Below are 23,469 nucleotides of genomic sequence, written 5' to 3'. Positions count from 1 at the left end.
ATACAGAGGTTAAGATTTATCTGTGCCGGTTTATCCACTGTCAATGTCTGTTAATTTCCAGACTTTGTATTTGATGCAGTTTAATGTCCTACAGTTACTTTAGTCCATATCTGGTGATTTCAGGTACTTCTGAAGGAGAGGATTATGCTTATGATTTCGTTATAAAACTGCAACTAGAGAGGATGGAGAAAATAACACAATAATTCTGGTTAAACTGTCTTGTTTAAATCTTTCTCCTAAAACAATGTCAGTTGATGTAATTGCTACAATGTTCTTTTATACAAATCAGTTCTGTAGGTCTCATAGATATCTACACAACCTTTGACAATGGAAATTCACAATCCAGAAATTGCAGGATAGTAGAACATGATTAAAGTATAGGAAATTTTCAAAACCTTCTCTGGGGGATAGACAGTTGAAGGTCCTTTCAGTTCACTATCTGTTGAGTCACAGCAATCTGAAAAGCTTTCTGAACTCTGCCATTTATTCATTCAGTGGATTTATTTTTCCTCTACCCCAAATGTCATCCCTCTAACCTTACAGACAGACTCCATTAATTGATAGCTTGCAAAAACATGAAGCCAGAATAGAAAGCATGGATATTTGGCAGGCCGCAATTTATATAACTACTCTGTATAAAGGCAGGTATAGTGAGTATCCAGAACATAGGCGCAGTGTTCCAATCATATATGCAACATTCCGACACAACCTCATTATTTCTGGCTGAAGGAATACAGTCTGAGGCCATGTAAGGAAACCCATTTAGAAACAGAGGAGAAGACTTCACGGTATCATAATCTCAGACCCAATTCCCTAAAGTTGAAGATCTGCTCATCTAAAATGCAATGTTTATTGCAGTATACTGGCATTTGATTCTTCCTTCCTGCTAGGCCACATTCATACCTGGCATTCTAGACAAGTTTTAATACTCATCCAAATCCACCCTTTGGCTTCTTTGTCCTGAGACTTTCTTTTCTTTATGAAGAAGTATCACCCTCCTTTTCATGAATACTGGAAGGAATGGAATTAAAGGAAAAGCAGAGGGGGAACAAGACAGCATCTCACTGGGCAAGCATTAATTCCTGTAATGAATTTTGTTGCTCCAGGGACTGAGTTCATTTATAAATCAGATCCCAGATCAGAAAGCAGCACAACTTTCTCTAAAAGAAAGGGCACCAAAGTTCTGTAGCTTTATGATCATTGTGAGGGTGTGATTTTGCTATTGATAATGCCCATGCAAAGTGCTATTAGTCTGTTTCAGCAACATCAGAAAACAAACCAAAATGAAAATGTCTGGTCTGCCAGCACAGGCTATGCAATGAGCATGTTTCCCTCTGGCTGGTGTTAAGATTCCCAAAGGTCCTACAGAAAATTGCCTACTAGCCCTCTACTGAATGTCTAGAGAATAGGACTGGACTAGGTAAGCCCTTGAGAAGTCATGTCAGGCAAACTTCCCTGGCTGTGTAAACCAAACAGGGCCAGGACATGGGACAGTTGTCCTGCAGTTTAAATGTTAGCATATTTCCTGGCCAACATTTGGCCTAAAATAAATAACACTTTCCAAGACCATGGGAGATAGCTTAAGCTAAGGATTGGTACAATAGGCTGTATGGTTAACTTACTCCTGTTTTGGGAGAGAGGAAGACAGTTTAGCTGTATGGATAAAAGCTATGCTACTTGATCATCGGGCTAAAGAGATGGGAGTTTAACTACCAGTGTAGGTATAGCCAGCCTTAAGCTCCCAGATCACAGCTCTTCTATCCTATCTGAAGCCACTCCTGTTTTTCCACTGGTTCCCTACCACGAGTTTTTGGGTTCTGTTTAGAGTGATGCCATCCCTATCCCTCACATACCTTGCATAGACCTAGTCTGCTTGAAAGGTCTCCTAGGAAGACCTAAAATATGACCCAACATAGAAATTAATACTAAGCAACATCTGAGAAGGATACCTACCAATCTACCTGTCTATTCTCCATTCCCTCTCATAGATTGAGCAATAGGTGTCAGGGTTGAAATAAAATCAAAATAGCTGCCACACTGGCAATACATTTCTGTCCCAGAGTACAGATGTATACACTGTCTACATGATCTAATTGTATCTGAGATAATATACTGAGATCTGAGATCTATGGCTGGAACAGTGCTGCACCCAAAGTTCAGAACACATTTGAAGAAATGGCAGCCCCCATGACTGCCAGGAGGGCCATGGCAGCCAGGAGGGCCAACCGTACCCTGGGGTGCATCAAGCACGGCATTGCTAGTCGGTCGAGGGAAGTGATTGTCCCGCTCTACTCTGCGCTGGTGCAGCCTCATCTCGAGTACTGTGTGCAGTTCTGGGCACCGCAGTACAAAAAGGATGTGAAACTGTTGGAGAGTGTCCACATGATCCAGTACTAAGATGGTGAAGAGCCTAAAGGGGAAGACGTGTGAAGAGCAGCTGAGGTCACTGGGCCTGTTCAGCCCGGAGAAGAGGAGGCTGAGGGGAAACCTCATCACAGTCTACAGCTTCCTCATGAGGGGGAGTGGAGGGCAGGCGCCAATCTATTCTCTTTAATGACCAGCGATAGGACCTGAGAGAATGGTGTCAAGCTGCAACAGGGGAGGTTCAGGCTGGATATCAGGAAGAGGTTCTTCACTGAGAGGGTTGTCACGCACTGGAACAGACTCCCCTGGGAAGCAGTCATGGCACCAAGCCTGTCAGAGTTTAAGAAGCGTTTGGACTGAGCACTCAGTCACATGGTCTGAAATTCTGGGTAGACCTGTGTGGTGCCAGGAGTTGGACTCAATGATCCTTATGGGTCCCTTCCAACTCGGGATATTTTATGATTCTATGAAAATGTCCCCAGCTGTTACTGGCAGCTGTAAAACATTCACTTTCCAAGTGTATTCCAAACACAGAATATTTGAATACTTTTTAGACTTGCTGTGCTGGCTCGACAGTTTTGGCTGACCACCATTGGCAAAAAACACAGCACAGCTGTTATAACCATTGGTACTGGTACTGGTTTTTCTCACAGAAGAACGTCAAAGAACAGTTGTTCTGTGATCAGCAGAATGGCAGTAACCCTGATTCTTTCTCTTGTTGGCTATGAAGGTGTCCTTGCACAAAAGATAGTACAACTGTAATTCATTCAGAAGTGGGCTGGTACTGACTGCCACCCCATTGCTTGCAAAACATATGGAATGTTCTTGTGTTAAAGGGTAAGGATGTTTGGCAGGACCTAAACCCCCTTGTGTTCCAGCTTGTCCTCAGATATCCGAGGGGCTGGGTTTAGGTTCTGAGTGATGTCCAATTGGCGCTATAAGTCCAGTTGCATTCAATATATCATGATCACAGATGCACAGATAGCACAATCAGCACTATAAGGTCCGGTCACATTAATTACAATCACAGATTCACAAATAGTACAATACATCTTCAGTCTAGTAAATGACCGGTGTAGTTTTTTGAAGCAACAGGAGTACAGGTTCTTTTGGATTGCTGGTGATAAATACACTGTCTGCAAAGCATGTGCAAATACCAAGAATATAACAAACACAACCAACTACACATGCTAACTTATGAAACAACTCTATAGAAAATGCTAGGTTTCCCGGGGAAGCACTCAGTACAACCAAGAGTTCGAATCTTACCCAATAGGCGTTCCTACGGGAGGGGAAGAGACATTCAGCCCATCGACTGGTCCCAGAAATCAGCAATATTCTTGTCTATGATGGTGTCTTCCCCTGACATTTTCCTCTCTTGAGCCATTTTTTTTACTATTTTCTTACTTTTAGGTGGAGCTTGAGTGACTCTAGTCATACATGTCTTCCTTGTGATTGGTACAAATTTTTCTTGCTTTTGTTTAAAGGTATAGGCTCAGAGAAATTCAAGAGTGCATGCTCAGTGAGGGGTGATCACACCTTTGAGATGGGTAGCCTTTGGGATGGAGGTGTGTTTTGACATTATAATGAGATTATAATGAGCATTTTTCAGAAAACTGAGTACTTGTTGTCTTTGAGACTTCTTTGCTTTCAAATGTCACTAAAATCCACAGTAAGGTTCAGAAATTATTAAGGTGAAGGAGTGAGACAGGGCATGTAAGCCTGGTTTCATTAGGAAACCAAACTAAAAATGTTAGATTTAAAGGTTAATATTACTATTGCAAATCATTTTCATTTAAACCTCTAAACCAAAAATACCTAAAGCAGTGCTTTTAAAAAGGAAATTACAGATAATTATTGTACTTTACTGTATTTTCTTCATTTTTCAGGTCCACCTCTACCTCCATCATATTTCAGCCACTTTATTAATAGCATAAAGGTAATTATATCCCATTTGTGTTTGAGTTCTTTAAGCTTTTTTTAAAGCAATCTTTGCTATATATTAAGCATACTAGAGTACAGAATAGTGAAATACATGAAACAGATAATTGGATCAGCAATTACAAATTATATTAATTCCTTAAACTCCAGCTGCATAGAAAAGTTTGTTACAAATACAGAGATAGCTGTCAGTACTACATAAAGACTACTTCTGGAAAAAAAATATATATATTAGTGAGGCTTTTTGCCTTCCCAGTGGTATTAAAGTGAGTCATTATTCACTGCTACCTAACATAGGTTGGTATAAACTATTTGCTGTAAATTAATGCCTTTGGTTCCATGCCAGCTCAGGTAAGAGACATCCATTTCCTAAAGGGTGACTAGAAAAAATATTACCAACAATCAATGCATGAAAAGAAATTCACTTCTGATGAATACTATTTACCTTTTAAACACAATCAATAAAATAAATTAAAGTGATGGAAAGCATGTTTCTGCTTCCCCATGGTCGTTTACTGAGATCTCGTAAAAGAAAACTTATCCATACCATGATGTGCTTGGTCTCTCTCTGTTCCACTATTCTCCTGACTGCTTTAAGTGACAAAAATGAATACCTACACAATACTATTTTAAATGCTTTTATGTAAACAAGGCTGTTATTGCTCTTTATCAAAACAAGATCTGAAAAAAGTAGAATCAAGTTATCGTTTAATGATGCCATAGAAAACAGGGTTCATGGGGGTGGGGTTCGTGGGGGTACTGTCAGTTTCCTTGAAGGACTCCTACTGCTGTCTTTTTTTTCAGATTTTGTTTCTGCTTGGCTGAGAGCACTTAAGTTATTTCAATAACATGAAGTGTCCCATGCATGCATGGCAGAGCCATTGTGGCTTCTTTGATCTAATAAAGCGGTGTTTGCAGCTTTACAGCTTTAGCTACAATTTCATCTAGTCCTTCAGCTCTACGAAATGGCATACCATAAAGAAATCTTTATAGTTTTGTTTACTGGGAAAGAAAAAAAAAAAAAAAAGAAGAAGAAGAAGAGTAGAAGAGTCAGAGGAGGAGCTATGCATAGCCATTTATATTGGCTTTCCCCAGCTACCTGCCACTCTTGCATTGTCCTTTGCTGCCTCTATACATAGCTTTATTTCTCAAAATGGGAACCAAAATAGACCAAAAAAATGAAGGGGGGAAGGAAGGAAGGAAGGAAGGAAGGAAGGAAGGAAGGGAGGGAGGGAGGGAGGGAGGGAGGGAGGGAGGGAGGAGAGAAACCAGCAGACAAAGAGAAGGAAATAATGTGAGGGCAGAACCTACAATGGCAGTGGCTTACTTCGTACAAAAGATAATGACCTAGTATTTAAATGCTTCTTCTTACCTGCCACTGTTCCCCAACTAGCTGCTAATCAGCAAAGTAGAACAGGAGAAGAGATACAGTTCAAAGTGCCTGCAATTTTGTGTGGTATCTCTTCCATTATCCTGGTACACATACCCATCCTTTTGTGTGCTAATTACCTATGTGCGGTAATCATCACTTTGCAACATATCTTTCAATATCTGTCCATTTCACATCAATCTTGCTTTGCTTTTTCCTTGATGTGGGAGAAAAGCAGCACGCTGTTACGCTTCCTCCAATTTCCTCTTTGCCTCCAGCTACAGCACAGATCAGGTGTTTTTCCTTGGTAAACTAGAAAACAGCAACAGAGGCACTTGCTTCTGACTCCACCTAGCCTCCATCTTTCCCAGCCTGTGAAATCCTTCTGTGAAAATCCTTGTGAAAATCCTCTCCTCCCTGTGAAATTCTTGCAGCTTCAGTAGAGGAGGTATTCCTTTTTATTCCATATCACTGAAGAAGGAAGTGATGCCAAAAAGATTTTAAGTGGATCGTTTTCTTTATTAAGCTCAGAAATTTCAGGCAACTTTAAAAGACTAGTGCATGGGGTTCTGATCTTGCTTCAGCTGAATGCTTTCAAATATGTTATGTTTAAAGGGTGAAAAAGGAGACAATGGAAACACTGGTGTAAAAGGAGAAAAAGGAGAACCAAACAGAGGTTTTTACCTGACAGGACCTCCCGGACCACCTGGAAGACCAGGATTAATTGTAAGTCACATAAAGGGTATAACAGGAATACTTGTGGGTACACATTGTTTTAACTTAGAAGGCTGTAATGAGAAATAATCATCATGATGATGTTAAGAACAATATATACACTCCTATGCTAACCATTAAGTTAACGAGACAGACTTGCATTAGGCATAAACACAGACACTTCGCTATTGGAATTCATTTGCTCTGAAAAACTGATATAGTGTTGTGCTCAGCTGGCTAATAAAACTAAATCTGTATGTAGATTCATGCTGCCAACAGCATTACAAGTCAATGCAATATATATAACTATGTAAAACCTATCAGAAAGGTTTCTGAAACTTCAATTCTTTAATTTAGTTTAATATTTAGGTATTTTTTCATTTCCCATGGCTCTTTGAAAAAAAATGCTTATGACTCATGTCTGAACAGTGGCATCGTGGCCTGCCTTCAGAAAATGTTGCCACCAGAGATGAAGGACCTCCAGCTGTGAAACTGATACATTCAAGGTAGTATTATTTATCGTTCATAGGGACCAAAAGGGGACTCAGTTGTTGGACCCAGAGGACCTCCAGGGTTACCTGGCTTACCTGGATTACCAGGTTATGGAAAAACTGGACCTCCTGGCCCACCTGGCCCACCAGGACCACCAGGACCCCCTGCAATATATGGCTCAGGTGAGAGGGTGTAATTTTGTTTTTCACTATGTATGTGAGCACATATGCATACTTACATGACCCTCTCTCGTCACCATTTCCTTTATGTACCTGCTCTTCCAGCCATCCATCCATTCTTCATGTTTGAATCAGGTTTCTCCCTTCTTTCCTGCACACTGATGTTACTTCCCTGAGGGGTGTGGATTGGAACTGAGAGCACAAAAGAGACAATTTCTCTGCAATCAGTTTTCATTGACTAGTGCCATGGGAGCACTAATGCATGAAAACCTTATTTTAACTGTGATTGTGAGGAAGTAACAGAGGAGGAGAGGAATAACACAGCAAGGTTGCCTTGAAATATTTGTGAAGTTTGTCAGACTGGCTAAATTTGGGAAGCTGTTAATGTGGGCCAGGAAGCTCTTCTTTGATATAAGGGCAGTACTCACAGTAGATTTTAGGTCTAAAATGAAACTGGTATAGAATTGCTTCTAAAAACTAGTTGTTATTGCACATTCTGAATATGAGCAAATCTGTTTTGGGATTGGTTACTGTATCTTTTGGTTACTTTAACCATTTTCAATTTACTGGATTAGAAAAAGGTGTAAAAAGTGTCACAGGTAGTCACATCTGAGGGAGGAGCTTTGTTAACAAGGTGGTGCTAGAAGTTCAGATGACTTATTGCAATCTTGCATTGCTTTAAATCAAGTGTCAGCGTTCAAGTCAGTTGCAATTTTGATTCCTTCTGGCTCGCAGGTCTGTTAGTGACAAGACTCTTATTGCTAATGTCCAGCCCTTAGACTAGGTTCTGATGGAAAGGGTCCTGGGCTCCGCTTGACATCACTGCTGAGTGTGATGCCAGAGGATCACTTAACAGTCATGACTGAGTGAGAGACTCTGTCAGGAATCTGTGCCCAGCATAAGAATCCGGTAAGGTAAAACCAGCCCTCCAACACAAAGCATTCCCTAATCTCAGTTGAAGGAAGGCAACATGCTAACAGCAAGGGCATTTTTAACCGTACAGAGAGGTTATAATGCATAACTACTCTGCCTAAACTTTGGGTTGGCCTAGCTAATACAGATCTCGGTTTCTGAGACCTATTGTTCTGCTTCCTGTAACACTTGTGCTTCCAGCATGCTGCTTTGGGGAATAGACCCCTCCACCTCCAGTTTGTAGTCTGCAGGTATTTCTTGAACCTAGTCAGACTGGTTTATACAGCTGCCCAGGGACAAGGTGATACTTCCAATCTGTCATCCGGCAAATATTATTAATGGAGTGTTTACCAGAAGTGTTCATACTCTGATGAATATTTGGGAAATGAGTATCCTTACTATATTCAACATTGGAACATGGGTCTGTACATGAATTAGCCCCTGATCACAATAAAATGGACAGATCCATGGCATCCATAAAGTCCATAAAGGCTGTCAGGCCTTTTCCAATGTAATTTACATCAAGTACTTCTGAATATTAGCTAAGAGACCTAGTCAGATGAATATATATATATATATATATACATATATATTATTAATACTCCATCCCTATACTTTCACTTATCTACTCTGCCCTTCGTCTTCATCATCCTTCTACACATTTTCCTCTTTGATTTGTAAGTAGTTTCTTTAGGCAGCACACTGATGGACGTCCATTTTACTAAACATTATGGTGACAGGTGTTTGTTTCTTTATTTAGTATCTTCAAGGCACCAAGTGATCTCTGTTAAAGCTCTTAGTGCAATATGGAGCTCACATAGTGTAATATGAGGAAAGAAGAATGGCTTATCTGCAGATAAATAGCTTTGAATTCTTGTGAGAAATAAGGCCCTTTTCCCTGCTATTGGTATGAAAGAATTGCTCTGGAGAATCCTCAGAGCATAAATTCTTTAACTTGTAAAAGGTGATTTCAAGGGTTCTCATGGCTTCACAAAAATGTTTTTGAACAGTAGATCTTGCTTTATTGGTATGTAATTGCAGCCTCTCAATTCAGAAGTTATAAATTGGTAAAAATGAAGTTCTGGAATGCAGCATTGCTTTCAGGGTTAGGCTTTACTGACTCTTCAATGGTCCATTCTACATTTTAAATTTTTATCTTGCAATGTTTTATTCAGATTATCAAACTACTTCAAAGTGGAGACAGACAATAAAACAGAAGATATTCAATACTTTTGCTCCACTGATTGTATTTGAAGGGGGGGGAATCTGTAGCTCCATTTTCACTGAAGATCACTGATCCTTATTCCCTTCAAAATTACGAAGGCAGAAGAAACACTCCTTTAGCTTGTCTTCTTTTACTCTCCTTCAGCCCATCTAGTTCCAAACTATCCAGTAAACTCTGAATGAGTGGAGTTTAGATTATTGTGGGGAGGTTATCCAGAAGTACTCAACTAAATTTCTCCAAAGGGTGGTTTCAGAGAATATTCCTACATTATTACATTTCTCCTTCAACTTTGAAGAGCAATTTGGTCCACATTTGGGATTATGGGACTATTTGCATGACTAAGATCAACTGGATACTATTCTCAAGTGCCCAGTAAAGTAGGAACTGGGAATTGGCAAGGAGGTGAACCTTGCAGGTACTTCTGCATATTTTATGCCACAGATTCACCAGTGTGCTGGAACATTCTAGACTCCCCCCTGCTTCAGGTAGTTTGACAGGGATCCACCATTTTTTCTCTTTTTTCCATGTCATAGCAGCTCACATTATGCCTTTCTGTTCATAATTGTATTTCTTGCTGAGCCTTTTATATACACCCCCAGCAGTATACTAGCGTACTCTGGTTGATACCCCTGGATCTATTTTGTTGCCCCTACATTGTGTCTCTGTTTTTATACACAGAAATATCTCTACTTGTGATTTATGCAAGATCTGCCCAGATTTTAGCTACAAAGCCTCACTGGGATGCATCATGATGCTCACTAGGGTCTGCACGATCTGTCTTCTAAGAAGCTTCAAAGTGCCATTATCATATGCATTCACACAGTATTTTTGCTTTCAGTCTTCCAAATATTTTTTCCTTCCTGGAGTTTTTACTCCCAAAAACAGTGACTTTCAGCTCAAGGTGAAAAAATTCAGTTCTGGAGTAGAGAGAGGTACTGGGTAACATATGTTGTGGACTACAGTCTTAGAGGTTCAGGTTCATACCACCAGAGAACTCGTTGTGGCATTGAAACAATAGCTGAGGTTACACTTGTGATTTTTTTATCTAAGTAAAGGTTTATTTTTGTTTACTTTTAGAACAAAGGATAAATTGACTCTCTCAAAGCCTAAATGGGTGGGAGCTAAAAATTCTTCAAAGTGCACATCAGCAGCAGCTAGCAGAAGAAATATTCAGGTCAATTTAAATCAATCTGATTCTTCGTTTGCAGAATATCCACAACAAATTCCAAGATACTGATTTTAAATTTCCAAATAACAGAAAAGATTGTTTCACCATTGCTTAAAAAAAATAAAAAATAAACAAAAAAAATCCTTAGAATGCATTTTCTATAGTTGGCTTGAACACAGCTATTCATAGTTTGGCTATGTAAAGACCATGGCCATTTTAAGCTCTCACTACTCCTGGACACCACCACCAAGTCCTTTATTTATGTCACTCACTTTCTCTCTCAAGACAGATGACCTTCAAAATGTGTTGTATGCTTGTTTTGTTTTAGCAGCTGCAATGCCTGGGCCACCAGGTCCTCCTGGAGAGCCAGGGTCACCTGTAAGCAGGAATCTGGTAAGACAACAAAAGATGGAAGTTTGCCATAGCAATCTTGTTTCAAATCTTTTCATGGTCATTGGTAGCAGTAACAGAAGACAGAAAGCTTAGTCCTGCATTTTTATTTATTAGAATCTTTTCTTATTTACTAAACCTCATCATGTTTCAGAATGGAATCCATGCAGCTGGGAAAAGTGATGAGAGAAGTCTGTGCATTTCCTTGTTACTAACAGTACATTCAAACAAATGCAAGTATTGATGGGATGTTAAAGAAGTGGAAAGGTGTGCGTATTCCATACCCAAAGCAACAGTTCTAAAAGAACTGCACTTGACTTGCAAAGATACTAGAATAACCTCTGAATGACTAGTTTCCATTAAAAAAAAAAAATCCGCACTAGACTAAAACACACTAATTCAGGTCACTTGATTCTAAGATGAGAACTGCAAACTTTCCTAACAAATCTAAAATTTATTATGACAGAGAATACAATACTCTTTCCTTTTCTTACTGGATAAATCAAATGAGAATTTTATCCCAGGTATCCATCCAGAGAAAATGGCACCTAAGACTTCTGTCTTGTTAATTTCTAAATTAAATATTCTTAATTTAATTTAAAAAAAAAAAGATTCAAGCTAGCAGAAGTGTTTCACTACCATTTTTTAACCTTTTCCATATCAAATGAACTAACAAGAATGTAATTGCCTTACCAGCACAGTATCATATGTCTGCTAACTGCATTTCTCATAGAAATTCAGAAATTCAGGACCTGTCAATGATTACAGATGAGGGGAGAAACAGGTGTTCAAAGACTGGTCCCTCAAGGTAGAGAACTGTGGTTACAGACTAGGAGCTACTTTATTAGATAGGAAATACAAGCCTGATTAGGTCAAAACCAACATTAAAAAATCAATATACAAATCTATAGTAGGGTCTGCATGATCCATAAAGCTTTTGGATGCCTTCTGACACTCTTGCACCAACTGCAATTATCAAGCAAATTGTGGCTTTAGAGATAACTGTGTTCTTATCATCAGGTGGCAAAGACAGAGGTAGTGTCCTTATCTGATAGATGTCAGTCTCAGCTTCCTGATGATCTATAAAAGAGAAATTGAAAATCATGTGCTGTGTAAACTAGAGGGTCTGCAAACATAACAAAATAGTTAGAAGAAAACACCCTCAAAGAAAAGAGAAAAAATTATCCTTTCCATCAACATCACTTCTCACAGCAACGAACATATCTTCGGTCTTCCACGGATTTGTTTCTCAATTGATTACCAAATCTAGAGGCTCACATTTCAGAGTCTCCGAAAAAGATTATCTGGTAAAAACAACTTTTACATTTAATTGAGCACGTCATCTGCAGCTCACCAAGCCCAAATGATTCCATAAGATTTATTCAGTCTTTCTTCAACAGCTGACATTTTTGAAAATTAAGTATTTTGCTTTTTATCTCTTAATTTTAAAAAGGTTATGAAAATAGTTCCATTCTAAAATACTGTCTATTAATCCTGCTACAAGGTTTCAGCTCAGCTAAAATGTATTATTACCACATCTGAACTCAATACACAATTAGTGCTGTTTCTCACTCAGATGCCTGATTTAAAGTTGTATCCCATGAAACCCATAGAATAAATATCTGAATACGTCACATTAACAAGACCACAAAAATATTTAAAAAAAAAAAAAAGAGACACAAATGTATCTAGAAGTGTGTGTGATATTTATCACACACCTTATCAAGTCTCTTCTGAATTCTGCCATTTCAATCTTGTATGCTAAATGTTAGAGACACAATCATCTCACTCTGTGAAAAATTAACTATTGGTGTAGTTCTATTAAAATCAACAGAGTAATGATTCTGTTATGCCAAAGTATGTCTTTTTTATTGAAGTTTTTTGTATGGAATGACATAAAACTGATTTTATGAGCATTTCCCGAGCAAGAAGTCTTGACATTTATGTGTTTAAATCAAACTTAAATTTAACTTGCAAAATGTTTTGTGTGTTTGATGAAGCATCTTTTGTTTTGCTGCTTGACAGATTACAACATTCCAAAACATTGCGGGTATGTTGGAAAAGGTTCATTTCGTAGCAGAAGGTACGCTAATCTATCTGAGTGAAACCACTGAGGTTTTTATCCGTGTTCGGAATGGATGGAGAAAATTGCAGGTATTATTGCACTACATCCTAATACTTTCCAGCTCCCTTACTCAAAATGGAATCGTTGCAGATATTTTTACAGGGGTGGAGAAGTATGGGTGCAAAGATACCTTTTTTTTTTTTTTTTAGCTCATAAGCTCCTACTGATATGATTTTGTTTGCTTCTCTTTTTGGGTTCTTTCAGCTTGGTGAGCTAATTCCCATCCCTGCTGACAGCCTTCCTCCTCCAGCCATATCAAGCCATGTAAGTACAAAATACTAGACTGTGAAAAACTGAGTCTAAATGTGCAAAAAGAGACGACACGCTTGGCAAAAGTTGCAGGGAGGTCCCTGCACAACATGATTTTCTGCTGAGACTTGTCAGTTCAAAGTATCCTGCCACTACATAAGCTTGCAAACTAGTTCAAGCTGGCCAGCCATTAGTCTTTTTCCATTATATTCTGAGATTTCAAACATGACAAAGACAAAACAGTCTCCACAAAATGCAGGACAAAGCAGACTGCCTACTAAAAAGAAATCGGTATTCTGTTTCATAACACTTCTGTCAAGGAAACTCAGAAAAGTGTCTCTGAAAAGCAGGTTTTCTTTAAAAGTTTATAGTGCTTTATTTATGCTATATCATCATCACCTGCATATAGCTTATCCCACATTGGGATAAGTGGGGTACTGAGATCTATTCTAAAATATCACATGTTAATTTATACCTGACTCCATTCTGCGGGTTATTGTCCAAATTTGCATGTGAACATGCTGCCTGTCCCAAAAAATCATAAGAGGATGAAACCCAGGAAGTGGCAAAGGGGATAGAGAAGTCTTGTTGATGACTGGTCAATTGATCTTACTGATAATGAAAGGACAAGAGAGTGCTATGAAGGCTCATGAGAAGGAAAATGGCTGGGAAAATAAAAGTAGTTGGAATAGGTCAGACAGAAATGCACTTATCACACTGGGAAGATGTCTAGACTTCGTTTTATAAGAAATTTTCTACAACCTCCAGCTGACACCACATTATTTTCCCAACCGCTACATTCACTGGCTCGTTACTCATATTTTCCATGACTATAGAAGAAAATTTTGCTGTTCGTGAGAGAGCTATTGAAGCTCATCCACCTTTTGGTCTCTCCATTCCACTTGTTTAGGAGAGGGAATTACTAAGGCCTTAAGAAATCTTCCCAACCACTATACTTTCTGTTTCCACATTCTTCCTGTCCTTTCAATGTTATTTTTCCTGAAGAGGTCTTCTGCTCCTACCAAGAGCAGGCCACTTCCATGTGGGACTCCAGGTGCATATTGGTGCTGACACCAGCTATGGCAGAGTACTGCAGAATGGTTACACTTGGATCTAGCAAAGCAACTTGGCCAGGACAGCTTTCAAACACGTATTTATGTGACAAACTAAATTGAAGATACATAGATAAAGTATTGTGGCTACATGGTTCGGGTTTATTTTTCTGATGCGATATAGTTTTAGATTCTCCAACATTCAATGTCTACTTTATGTACAATATTATTGAATGTCTAAAATTCTGGTCTAACTAACATGTTTAACATACACATCTGCATGTGTTAAAATAACAGGGATTTCAGTCTCTTCCGGCACCAAGTCCAATATCAAATATGAACAATGGAAAGCCAGTAGTAAGTATGAGATTTGTATTGCAATTTATAGCTGCATTTCAAAATATTCCAATTTGCATGTTGAGGGAGATGTGTAATATTTCCTCTTCAAATTAACAGATTTTGCTTTAGAAATTTACAAATATTTTTTTTAACTAGTTTAGACATCTCAGAGAAAATATTAAATTGTTTCCTCCAGGACTATTTTAGTCTCCCTAGCCCCTTTCATATCTCAAAAAAGAAACAAATGAACAAACAAACGAAAACTGGTTCTATGTTAGGAATACCTCTTAACTCAGTAATTGCGCCAAAAAATCTGCAACACAGTAATTTTTAGCTAATAATTGTGTTACAGTTAAATCACTAAAATATTAGTTAGAATCTTTTCTATCTTCATGATGCTACTTGTTTTTAAATAGACACTTTAGAATAGAAGCCTTCATTTGAAGTACTTTAAAATATTCAGACAAGGAAAGCAAAATAATGGAGTTACATGAAGAAAAAAAAAAGTGGAATAGTTCTTGCATTTGTACTGTTTGACTCAGGTATGCTAGTTCTAATATTTGGTAATAGTGAAATTTCAAATGGTGTACGTCACATCTTACTACTTATTTCCATGCCTGTAAGATTTCAGATTATGTTGTTAACTTTTTGAGACTGTTGTTTTAAGATATTAGCTACTTTAAAAAGTTTTTAAAGAGTATATAATTCATGGTTTCCTGACTGTTAAAGAAATATATTACAGGGCTGCATAGATTTAAGGAATTTAATATTATTATTATGGCAAAAAACTTTAATACCAAGAATGGAAGGTACTAGGTCTTGTGCTGGCGGGGGACAGAGGGTAGTTGTTTTCAAATATATGTCTTTCTCGTGTTATATACTTTAAAAAAAAATGGCTTTTCTTCCTTCTTTTCTCCAGCTGCATCTGGTGGCTTTAAACTTGCCATTTTCTGGTGACATGAGAGCAGATTTTCAGTGTTTTCAACAGGCCCAGCTAGCAGGTTTGACAGCTACTTATAGAGCTTTTCTCTCATCACATTTGCAAGATCTGGCCACAGTTGTCAGAAAAACAGACCGATACAATTTACCAATAGTCAATCTTAAGGTAAGAGTGAGTGCTTAGTATTTGTTATATTAGGATAAGCTGTAGGTGCCCCAAAATCTTACAAAATGCCAAAAGCTTAAAAATTCCAACACAAATTGCATTTTATAAAGAAGTTTTCCTTCATATTTTGGAATCAGGTTACAGGAGGAAAAAGGTAGTGATAAAGCAGGAAGTTAAAGACTCTCATTTCCTTTATATTTTCAGGGGTTACTTCTTTCAATATCCTAAAGCTTATGGTAGAAATAAAGCTGTGAGAATGGCATACTTCAAGTAGACTTCTGACAAATCAACAGTATAATGTTCAGTGTTCTGGATATTTTTTATATCAGCAAAGAAAATGCATACTTATTTCTCAAAGATAGTAGTTATGTTTTACCTTCTACTATGAACACAGAGCACAGTAGACTAAAATGCCCTTTCTCATTTCTTAAGATAAAGGCAAATTCTGTGCTTAGGAGTGATGGATTTACCCCCTTGAACCTGGGCAGAGAGTCTAAGCAAGAGTCTGCAGCACGGTTCAAGTTGTAGTCTCACATAAACAGACACACTCTAAAACTGAGGAAAACAAACCATGTCTCTGTGATATTGGGTGGCTCACAGGAAAAATAAATAAATAAATGTCAGATCAAGAAACCTGATGTCTATCAAAAGAGATTTCTGGGCCCTGGGAAGACAGCTAAAGTATTCACTGTCGGCTCATATTCAGTTTGTTGTTGACCAAAACCCCCAGATCCCTCTTCTCGGTGAGGCTGATCTCCAGCATCTCATCCCACAGTCTGTACATATAAGCAGGGTTGCCCCTTCCCAAGTGCAGAATCTGGCACTTGCTCTTTTTAAACTTCATGCAATTGGTGATTGCCCAGCTCTCTAATTTGTCTAGATCTCTCTGCAAGGCCTTGCCACCGTCAATGGAGTCAACAGCTCCACCCAAATTGGTATTGTCTGTGAACCTGCTCCAAAAACCTACATCCAAATCATTTTATGAAAACATTGAATAGGACTGGTACTAAAACGAAGCCCTGGGGAACCCCGCTAGTGTCAGATCACCATCCTGATGTAACCCCATTTATAGGAGCCCTTTGGGCCCAACCCATCAGCCAATTGTTCACCCATTTTATTATGCTTTTATCTAACTGCATTCTGGTCATTTTGTCCAGAAGGATACTGTGAGAGACAGTATTGAAAGCTTTACTGAAATCCAGACAGATTACATCAACTGTCTTCCTTTGGTCAGCTAGATGGGTGATCTTGTCATATAAGAAAATTAAATTTGTTAAACATGACCTTCCCCTTGTGAACCCACGTTGGCTGTTGCCAATGTCTGCATTGTCCTTCAGGTGCTTTTCAATAACTCCCAGAATAATCTTCTCCATAATTTTACCAGGCACTGAAGTGAGACTGACAGGTCTGTAATTGCCAGGATCTTCTTTCTTGCCCTTCTTGAAAATTGGGACCACATTTGCCAGCTGGTCCAGTCAACTGCGACCTCTCCAGATTCCCAAGACCATCGAAAAATAATTGAGAGAGGTCCCACAATGACATCAGCCGGCTCTCTGAGTATCCTGGGATGAATCCCATCAGAGATCGTGCGATCACTAGGGTTTGTCCAGTTTGGACAAAAAGAGGCTGAGAGGTGACCTCTTTGTTCTCTATAACTTCCCAAGGAGGCAAAATGGACAGGGAGGTGCTGATCTCTTCTCCCTGGTAGCCAATGGTAGGATGCTTGGGAATGGCAAAAAGCTGCACAAGGGGAGGCTCATACTAAATATTAGGAAAAAAATTATTTACCGTGAAGGTGGCCAAACACTGAAACAGGTTTCCCAGCCAGGTGGTTGATGCCCCATGTCAAGGCATGGGGCATCATGTCAGTGTTGGACAATTTGGACAATGCCCTTAATAATACGCTTTAACTTTCGGTCGGCCCTGAAGTGGTCAAGCAGTTAGACTTGTATAAGTCTAATTATAATTATAATATTTGTAGGTCCTTTCCAACTGAACTATTCTATTCTATTGTAGTCTATTCTAGTCAAGTCTAAACAACCCCTTAGACAGTTAGGAGAAGGACAGTGGTAATAAGAAATGAAGGAGTGTCATCCAGAAGGACTTGAAAGGTGGGCCCACGTAAACCTCATGAATTTTAACAAGCCTGGGTGTGAGTTCCTGCACATGGGTTGGGGCAATCCCCAGTACCAGTACAGACTGTGTGATTAACGGATTGAGAGCAGCCCTGTGGAGAAGGACTCAGGGGTACTGGTAGATGAAAAATTAGACACAAGCGATGTGCACTGTCAGCCCAGATAGCCAGTGATATCCTGGGCTGCATCAAAAGAAGCATGGCCAGCAGGTTGAGGAAAGTGATTCTCCCTCTCTTTTACACAGACCTACTAGAGCAGATCCAGAAGAGAGCTACAGAAATGATAGGGCTGGAGCACCTCTCCCACGAATAGAGGCTAAGACTGTTGGGGTTGTTTAGCTTAAAGAGAAGGCTCCAGGGAAACCTTATTGCAGCCTTCCAGCACTTAAAGGGTATCTACAAGAAAACTGGAGAGGAACCCTTTGTCAGAGAGTGTAGTGATAGGACAAGGGGTAATTGCTTTAAACTAAAAGAGGTTAGATTTAAATTCAATATAAGGAAGAAATTCTTTGTTATGAGGGTGGTGAGGCACTGGAACAGGGTGCCGAGAGAAATTGTGGATGCCCTATCCCTTGAAGCATTCAAGGCCAGGTTCAGTGGGCTCTTGAAAAACCTGATCTAGCTGAAGGTGTCCCTGCCCATCTCAGGGCTGTTGTAACTAGATCATCTTTGTCGGTCTCTTCCAACCAAAATCATTCTATGACTGTATAGTTCTACGATCAAGCTGAATATTCAGAGTGACAATAGAGCAGAGATGCAACTATGAGGCAAAGGTCAGAGAGCTATTTGCAGAGAGATGATAGCTGGGTTCATTCAGGAGCATTGTGCAGAATCTAAGATGTGAAAGCTGGAATCACAAGTTTTCTTAAATGAAGATAAGATTTTAGATTAACTGAGAAGTCTATAAAAGTCAGGTATGACATATTATTTTGTTTGTAAAAATGGCTTTGAAATTTTAACAGGGAGAAATGCTTTTCCACAACTGGGAATCTATATTTAAAGGCAATGGTGGAGAATTCAACATTAATGTTCCAATATACTCCTTTGATGGGAGAAATGTCATGACAGACCCATCCTGGTGAGTTTACATTGTCATTTTAAAGTTTTACATGACATTTATTTTTGCCAGATAGTACAAGTGGCAATACCTTGGGCTATTAGAAATATGATAAAAAAAAATCTCTATTTTCTTATGCTCTCTTCTTTTCCATTTCAGATAGCCTTCAACTGAGATATCAGGCTGTGTTTTCCTTTTCTTCCTCTGCTTTCTATCTTCATCTTTTCCCACATGCTGTTTGCTTCAAAGCAGGAGAGCAACAAAAAATGGTCATATGGTATGAACAGAACAAAGTCACCATATAGGCATGCGGGTGAATGAAACAAAATAGACTCTTTCAGCAAATAACCTGTTAGTATTACTTTTCAGGCCTCAAAAAGTAATATGGCATGGTTCAACTGCAAATGGGATCCGAATGGTTAGCAACTACTGTGAAGCCTGGCACACAAGTGATTTGGCAGCTATGGGACAAGCATCACCACTGAAGAAGGGAAAACTTCTCGATCAGAAAGCATATAGCTGTAGCAATCAGTTTATTGTTCTCTGTATTGAAAACAGTTTTGTATCTGATCCCCAAGGAAAATAATTCACCTGTTGCACATAGTATTCTATCTTATGACAGAAAAAGCTGACACTGAAGTTTTATTTGTACTGATGTAAATATTTTATTTTTTGCAATTGCACCTTTCAGGAAAAAATAGCCAAGAAAAACGTACCTCAACATAAACCATATTCCAGTTGGGTGAAATATCCCATGTCACATGAAGCTGACTTAAACCCTTCTTTCCACTTGAACCCCACATGGTTCAAGGTCTGCCAACACTTAACTCACAGCCCCTCTTCTTTCTGTCTGAAGATCAGTGAAAGTCTAGTGTGGTCTACAGGAAAGATTCAGTAGCTTATCTTAGAAGCAGTAAGGCTCAGCAAGGCTGATGCTTCTTCATAGTTGAGAAGATGCATGTTCTTTTCACTTGCATAGGTTTTGAATACTCAAGGCACTATTTAAATATATGTCTATATACATGCTGTCCCCAAGTAAATAAGGGAATGCTGTTAAAACTTGCAGGGATGGAATTGTCAAAAATTTTTAAGAACGAAGGTGCTCACCTTTCAGTCTCTGAGGAAGCTAAGTAATTACCTCCCATAAGCTTTTACAGATTTCACCCTTGTTCTTATACATGAATTTAGCAGCCTGACTTCTTACTTCCACTATTTGCAGATTTTAGGCATAGGGCTTTATGCAGGAGAACTGAATCTCACATAGACAAAATCTTCTCCTTATTTTGGTGCTATCATTATCAGGAAATCTGGAACAACATTAATAGAAAACATCCTGTTTTAACTGGCAGAACTTTGCAAAGTATATGCAGACAAACAAGCCATCTGACCGTTATTTATTTTATTGCATGTTAGAGGAAGTCATTTCCTGTTGTGGCAAGCATTGCTGAATGAAAAATATCTGTCATCGTTTCTTTACAATAGGTTCTAGATATTGTTATCTCACTAAGTTACATGTAAAAGTGATTTTCCTTTTTTGTGAATTTACCCTTCTGGCATTCACATAATGAAGGAATTGTTAATATATAATCACAGCAGCAATGATGGAAATGACCTGTAAATGCTAATGTTCTTGGCAAACAGTATCACCATAATATCTTAAGTCTTTTGCCTACATATTTGTCTACTGCATACTTTAAAAAAGGTATTTTGTTGTATTTTTTCTGGTGGTAACTATGGAATTCAAGACCCATGTTATCATTTTTAAAAATCTAATCTAAAGTCTGTGTTTTAAGTACATAATACTCTTATTTGTCAGCAAATTAATAAATTACTAGATGACTACTTTCAAAAGACAAGAGCAAGCCAAATCACATTTATTATACTAAACTGATTTAATTATTACATAATAATGTGAAATCCAGCTTTATTCTTTCAATTATTATAAAAGCATATTTCCCAGGGTCAGCTGAATTGTATCTTCTTTTTTTCTTGGAAAAGCCATGACTCATTAATGAGGCAAAAACAGCCTCTATATTACATTTTAAATGTATGCATAACAATTCACTGCACTCATTTTTAGTATATCCATTTCCCTAAAATGTTGAGCACCTGTGAAATGCTGTATTCCTTTAATTTGCACAGCTGGAAGAGCTGTGTATGTATGGTGGGGTTTCACTCTGAGTCACAGAAGCTTCAAGGGGGAAAATAAATTGTTTTTTTATGTACATCCAGCAGGAGCCACCTAGATTTAAACCTCGGTTTATGCTTGCAGCCAGTAATTACAGTCAATTCTTACTCTTCCACTCCAGAGCTAGAGCCATCAGTCACAGGGAGCTGGGTATTTCCTTGGCTAGAACTGCAATGACAAGCTGGGGATAAGAGATGGGATCAAAAACAAGTGCTCAAAGGGGGAGGGGAGAAGGCAGAAAAACATACAGTTTTTAGGAGATAGTGAATGAGCATTAAGTCAGGCCCAGCAGAAATGCGTGCAGAATTCCGTTTGTGCTGATCATTGCACAGGACTAACTTCTCTTTGTATCCTGGATAGCTGTTAGAGCTTAGGAGGAAACTGAAACAGTTAAACATGATCAGTGATACATTAGAGAAATCTTAACATTTGCTTCCCAACTCTAACATTAATTCACACGCTACAGGAATTTATTGTACATCCTTCATCTTAATACAGAGCATAAACAATGCATCATTTGGCTGTTCCAGTGCTGAGTACATTCACTGTGCTCATACACCTGCCAGGGAGCTAGCTGAGCTGAGACCAACAGGAGAGATCTGTTAGAAAACTGAGGTTTCCCTTGAAAAAAAAAACAATAAAGTTTTCTGTCATTGTAACCAGAGCCGAAGATGCTCTTTATATTCCCTGGTATAACTGCAGAGAAACACATGTTTATCAAGGATATGACAGAGACAAATTTGGCCCAGTACTTAAAAATAAATTAGCTCTCCCTATCAAAGCTGAATACTTTTGAAGTTCAACACAAAAATCAGGTGCACTTCAGGAAGAAGATTTGTTAATTCCAGTAAGTAACTGCATTTAAAGCAAATGAATCAATCACAAAGAGTAACACCGGAGCACAGTTGAAAAGAATAACTGTACTAGAAACGGATGTAGCAGTCTGAATGAATGAAATCAGACTATCAGTCCAACAAGATTCTTCCATCCTTAAGAGGTAAGCTTTGGCTGAAAGCATCCATTTATCTTGAAGCTTTTGTGCACTTTAAAATATAAGTTAATATACTGCAAATACAGAGGAGGTGAAAATACTATAAACCATGAGAATTCCAGGGCCAGTTGATGAATCAAACACAGCAGATACATTTCAACTATTGGAATGAGAATTTCTATACATTTGCCTTTATACAAATTGTAGGTTAAAGCTATCACAATAAAAGTTTGATTTAAATCAAGAGGAATCCACAGTTGGGTTTGCACTTCTCCAAAAGTGCAAAGTTCTTCTTCACCTTGGAATAAACAAGAAACAATAACTCCTTCCCTTACAAAGTTGTTAACCCTCCTGCATGCTCTTGCAAAGTACTACACCGTATTTCTTTCAAGCTCAGTGCACATAATAGACAGCACAAGCTGTGGGAATATTTAAGTGTGAAGTTCAGCATCATGCCCTGGTGTTGATCAGGAGTAACATTACAACCTGCTGTCCTAAACTGGTCTCAGGGATACTAGTGATGGTTCAGTAGAAAAGAGGTTGTTAGCCCTGTCTGACCTTACAAGAGGCGCATGAGATCACCAGCAAATTCAGTTCCAGCCAGGATGGTGATCATAGCATAGGAAAGGCATTTTTGTATGCTGCACTTCAAGACAAATATGTTTGTATGAACAGCAGCAGTGGACAGCTGTGTTTCTCCACTGGTCAGTACCACTACTACCGCACAGTCCTTTTGTTTGGCCTTCTTTAGCCCCACCAAGCTCCTAGCTACAGTAATAGTTTGCTACTGCAAAAACTACTCCCCACTCAGTTAAAGGATAGGCTGGGGTTAATCTCTGAAAAACTGTTAATTGATGTTTAGCTCTGCTATAGTTACATATTTTAATTTTGCAGGTACCAAGTTCTCAACAGAGGCTAGTTCCATCTCTGAGGCTACATTTACAGTAGAGAATTATCAGAGCCAAAGTACAGGCATTAGCACAAACAGTATGACTGATTGCTGAATTATTCGCTGGCACAGTTCTGGTCTGTCACCTTTCCAGCCCCTGGCTTGAGGCATGTTTTTGGGGGACAACATGTGCCATGACTGCTTCCATGGGTAGATTGAAGGAGCCACTCTATTTGGGAACACAAAGGTTTAATTGTACTAACCGGTATTTAACCACTGTGCCTTGTTTCAGGGCTAACTGGAGTCCTCACTCAGCGGAAAGCCCGTAGTGAGGCAGGGCATGTTTGTCTGACACAGCAATATGTCTTCATGGTTTTGCCAGTTTGACTATACAACCCTCCTGCAAATATCCATTCATGTAATCTTACATGTTCAGGCTGCATTCATTCAAGAAACAAAGGAGAACCCTCTTAAAGCCATCGCTGCCTTACACAAGTGCTCTCATGCTATTTACAGATACATGGTGCCATCCTGTTATCCTCACCTCATTCAGCAGTGATAGGCACCTTGGCTTGGGCATGGAGCA

General features: G+C 38.9%; 1 protein-coding gene across 1 annotated transcript in view; it reads left to right on the top strand.

The window, feature by feature from the left end:
• Window positions 1-20,786, top strand: part of COL15A1 (collagen type XV alpha 1 chain) — a 126,838-nt gene extending 106,052 nt beyond the window's left edge. Inside the window, exons 28-37 of the mRNA XM_083825865.1 lie at window positions 4,254-4,303; window positions 6,290-6,400; window positions 6,918-7,062; window positions 10,693-10,757; window positions 12,780-12,908; window positions 13,084-13,143; window positions 14,478-14,537; window positions 15,439-15,624; window positions 18,721-18,836; window positions 19,185-20,786. Coding sequence (XP_083681991.1) covers window positions 4,254-4,303; window positions 6,290-6,400; window positions 6,918-7,062; window positions 10,693-10,757; window positions 12,780-12,908; window positions 13,084-13,143; window positions 14,478-14,537; window positions 15,439-15,624; window positions 18,721-18,836; window positions 19,185-19,401 — 1,139 coding nt within the window. The 3' untranslated portion in view covers window positions 19,402-20,786. The remainder of the gene's footprint in view (window positions 1-4,253; window positions 4,304-6,289; window positions 6,401-6,917; window positions 7,063-10,692; window positions 10,758-12,779; window positions 12,909-13,083; window positions 13,144-14,477; window positions 14,538-15,438; window positions 15,625-18,720; window positions 18,837-19,184) is intronic.
• The last annotated feature ends 2,683 nt before the right edge of the window (window positions 20,787-23,469 follow it).

Source organism: Anser anser, assembly GCF_964211835.1.
Source record: "Anser anser genome assembly, chromosome: 2".
NCBI classification, from domain to species: Eukaryota; Metazoa; Chordata; class Aves; order Anseriformes; family Anatidae; genus Anser; species Anser anser.
The sequence above is the reverse complement of the archived record's forward strand: the minus strand, read 5'-3'. Positions and strand labels throughout refer to the sequence as shown.